General features: G+C 36.7%; 1 protein-coding gene across 1 annotated transcript; it reads right to left on the bottom strand.

Moving 5' to 3' along the window:
* Positions 1 to 3: 3 nt before the first annotated feature.
* maff (v-maf avian musculoaponeurotic fibrosarcoma oncogene homolog F) lies at positions 4 to 3321 on the bottom strand (the record flags this gene model as incomplete). Its single annotated transcript, XM_055161175.1, has 3 exons — positions 1959 to 3321; positions 841 to 926; positions 4 to 219 (listed from the first exon to the last, which is right to left on the bottom strand). Coding segments are annotated over exons 2-3 (249 nt in total), but the record flags the coding sequence as incomplete, so codon positions are not given.
* Positions 3322 to 3901: the final 580 nt, after the last annotated feature.

Here is a 3901-nt window from a genome sequence, read left to right as displayed (position 1 = left end):
CTCCTGCTTCTGCTGCTCCAGGGCCTCCCGCTGGGACACACGCTTGACCCGGCAGCTGGCCGCGTAGCCCCGGTTCTTGAGGGTGCGGCGGCGCTGCTTGAGCTTCTGGATCTCGTCACGGGAGAGGCCTCGCAGGTGCATGTTGAGCTCGCGCACAGACAGGGACATGAGCTCGCTGTCAGACAGGAAGGGCACGTTCTCTCCACACTCCTGCTTCACCTGGATACAACAATCACAACAACAAAGACAACAATAGGCTAATGAGACAAGCACTTTACTTTCAATCTAAATATTATCCCATCCCTCCTTAATAAAATCACATTAGGCATTATTGTCATTGATCTATATCTATCTATATCTATATATATATATAACATGGCAATAAAAAGAAAAACACTTTATGCCAATTTTTCAAAACAGACAGACTTGCCTTGAAAAACATACACTGTAACTGAGTGGGGTCACTTCTCCACAGATTTTATCTGTAACCAGGCATACCTGTTTGTCCCCATGGAGATAGATATATTTGATGCTGTGGAACGTTCCAGACAAGGTTGCAGAAAATGTATGTAGTGCATCCTCTAAGACTGGGCAGAGACTATAGATCTATTAATGCATGTATTTAAAAAGACCGATAAATAATAGTTGATATTGATTGGTCCTTTTATATCAAATAATTATATTGATTAACTGTTAACCATCAGCTTGATGCCATCATTTCATAACAAATGGGCTGCATATGCGATCTATTGAAAGGAGTAAATGTAAGCTATGAATAACATAGACTTTCTTGTAATGTATTTTAGTAAATGCAGTTGAGGTGCCCTTTTAATACCATACCTTTAGAGCTTTGCTATTTCTCTCCATCGTCATGATCTTGAGTCTTGGGTTCACACGTTACAACACCAGTCGAACACACAGACACTCTAAAAAAAAGCAAAAAAACATAAGAATATTTAGTAATTCATTAATCTTTCACATAATCATGTGAGATAAAGAGCCATGTGCCTTGACCATATTGTACACAACCAAAAGCAGAAGTAACAGTGCATTCATGCTTCTCTAAAAAAGTGCGTGTTCATTTAACTCTGGTGTGATGTGATAGAAAAAGAGGAGCCGGGTCTTTTGTGTGTTCGCTGGAACACAGAGGAGGAAGTTATCATGTGTCTGGCCCCTGGTTACTTAAAAGCAGGTGTCCCAACCAATCCCCTCCACACTTCCTCTTGTCAACACCACACCAACGGTTCAAGGCTTTGTAAGACTGAAAATGGGGCTAGGTGGATCATTTTCAACTTTTACTGTAAATACATACACGAGATGTTTGTGTGCTAAAGTGAAATTAGGCTGGGTAACTTAAAGCTAATTGCATGAGTTGAGTTTTAAAAACAAGGTTTACAAAGTGCTGTACAAGCCGCAAAGGACAATACAAAAAGCATAAACATGGCATACAGAAAGCATAAAAAACAGACAAAGATGCAAACAATTCAATTAAAGTAGGGAACATTCTGGAATTTCCATTCTAAATAGAAAGTTAAAAACCCTACTTAAGAAGATTTTCCAAGGAGATAGATAAATTCTATGCCATACTGTGGAACATTAAAGCCAAAGGAACAACATTTCCATGGAAACATCATTTTCCAAAAAACATACAATCCGTTAGTTTATTTTTGCCAAAAAGTTATTTACTGTGGAATAAAAAGTCTATGTTGTTTATAGATTATTTACTGAACTAAAAGTGGGGACTTGTCATTACTTCCAGGGAAAATCCAAAAGGGTACTAAATAGAAACATTGTGGAACACCACCTGACAGCTTACTTTCATTGGTTTCAGGTTTAGCACTGTTGTCACAGCCATTATACAAATATTATATATTTTGAAAGAGCAAAAGTTTTCAAAATATCACCTATTAATGGTTTCAGCCTTCTGCTATAGGTGACATTTTGGAGGAGTTTCTTACCATTCTAAAAGATAATAAAATCTTTTAAATAATTTGAAATCGCTTTGGTAATGGTCCTCATTTTGCATGATTTGGAAATCAATAAAAAATACCAAGATGTATATTTAAAATCTTAAATCTTGCTGGAAAAATTTGTCCAAATATTAGCTGGAAAATTAGCAGCTTTCTCCTTGTTTACTTAAAAGCATTATACACAGTTGGTAGGTTAACAAGACTTAATTCACTACCTTCTTCCTCTAGTCACACAGCAGTCACCAGACCAGAGGTGCTTTCCCAGCTTACTTATTCTTAGCTATTGTGGCAACTTTCTTTGTTTTGCAACGCTGGACTTTCTCAACTGACCAAATAGACAAGTTAATCATCCATAGCTGTTAAATGGAGTAACATGATTGGTGTCCCCCCACAGTCCCATGTCTTCTCTGAGGTAATGGCTGGCCTTTTGATGAGCTAACTTCTCACAAATATGCCCACACTTCTCCATTGCAGTCTTGTAGGGTCGAGTCTAGTTTATTTTTGTTTCCCATCATTTCAGACTCTTTCCTTCTGTAAATCTTCAGACCGCAGCCTTCCAAAGAGGGTCACGACTTTTGTTTTCTTAGCTGGTGCAATTCAGAGGAAGGACATGTGAGGTTTGGTAGGGTTTAATTAAAGGCGCTCTATGGAACTTTTCTGGTGGGGGGATAGTGGGACAATATAATGTTGAGTTTGGAAAAAAAAATGCGGTCTACATTTCTAAAAATCACCATCTTAAAAGGAACATCTGCTTGTCTCTGAAGATTTTTGTGCTTTGTCTGAAATGTTCCACAGTACGGTATTAAACGTGCCCATCTTCATTGCAGACTAGCAGGTAGCACCAGGAGGTCAAATCACAGGTTAGATCTGTGGAGAGGCAGCTCCACTCTCCACAAGTTTTTCTGAGGCATTTTTGAGCAATACAAACATCTGTAATTGAAAAGATAATGCTATGCTGTTGAACATTCCACGCAGAGCAGAAATTCTAGAAAAGAAAATCAGGTGGTGGACCCTCTGCCGTAAAGGCTACACAGTGCGCCTTTAAAGATGGTGATATTTTCTAAAAACGTTGACAGCAAAAATTATATAAAAATACCTGCCTTTTAGTTCAATTTCTTTCATTTGTCATTACATATTGTGCAAAGTTTACTCAGTTAAGCCAAAATGTTACTAGAATAGAATATAAACTAGTTCTATCATGTTTTGTCATACTTTTAAGCCACACACTAGGTCTGCAACTAATGATTATTTTAGAAGTCAAATAGTCAGCAATTATTTTTTGCTTAGTCAACTATTCATTGTTATTTATTTTTATTGTACACTGAGTTAAATCAAATAAAGCATGAAATGTGCTGACTGAAGACTTTTAGAATATTTTAGAAACAACTCATTCGTCATTGACATTTTGATTATAACAGCGGTCTTTTTTTTTTTTTTTTTTTTTAGCTTTTTGTGTTTTAAAGTCTCTATAATCCAGATTACAATGATCAAAGTATGATTACGATTATTTTAATAATCCATTATTCATGTAATAGGGACACAATGTCAGTGTCTGCTCAGGTAATATTTGAACCAATTACCCTCTGTTTTGTAGATGGAATAATTTTTTGGACACAGATTAGCAAAATTTAATGATACTTCACATCTGATCAACATTACCATTCCCTGAAGGTGTGATGCGATCTGTAAGCACTGCTTTATCTGTGGGTTGTTAAACTTTAATCTGATCTTTATTTTAAGACAATTTGACACAGCATTCTATAGGCCAACAAAGGACAGATTTTCTTGTAATACAGGGAGTTATCTGGTGTGATTGTGAATAGAAATGATCAGTTCAATTTTATTTTATTTTTTTAACATTACATTTACTTTCTTATAAAAGTACTATGTTATCAATAGGGAAACCTGTCCTCTGCCCCCCAGCTGGGAGC

This window comes from Boleophthalmus pectinirostris, unplaced genomic scaffold (assembly GCF_026225935.1).
Source record: "Boleophthalmus pectinirostris isolate CB_2022bp ecotype Guang Dong unplaced genomic scaffold, ASM2622593v1 HiC_scaffold_362, whole genome shotgun sequence".
NCBI classification, from domain to species: domain Eukaryota; kingdom Metazoa; phylum Chordata; class Actinopteri; order Gobiiformes; family Gobiidae; genus Boleophthalmus; species Boleophthalmus pectinirostris.
This window is presented reverse-complemented; position numbering and strand designations above follow the sequence as displayed.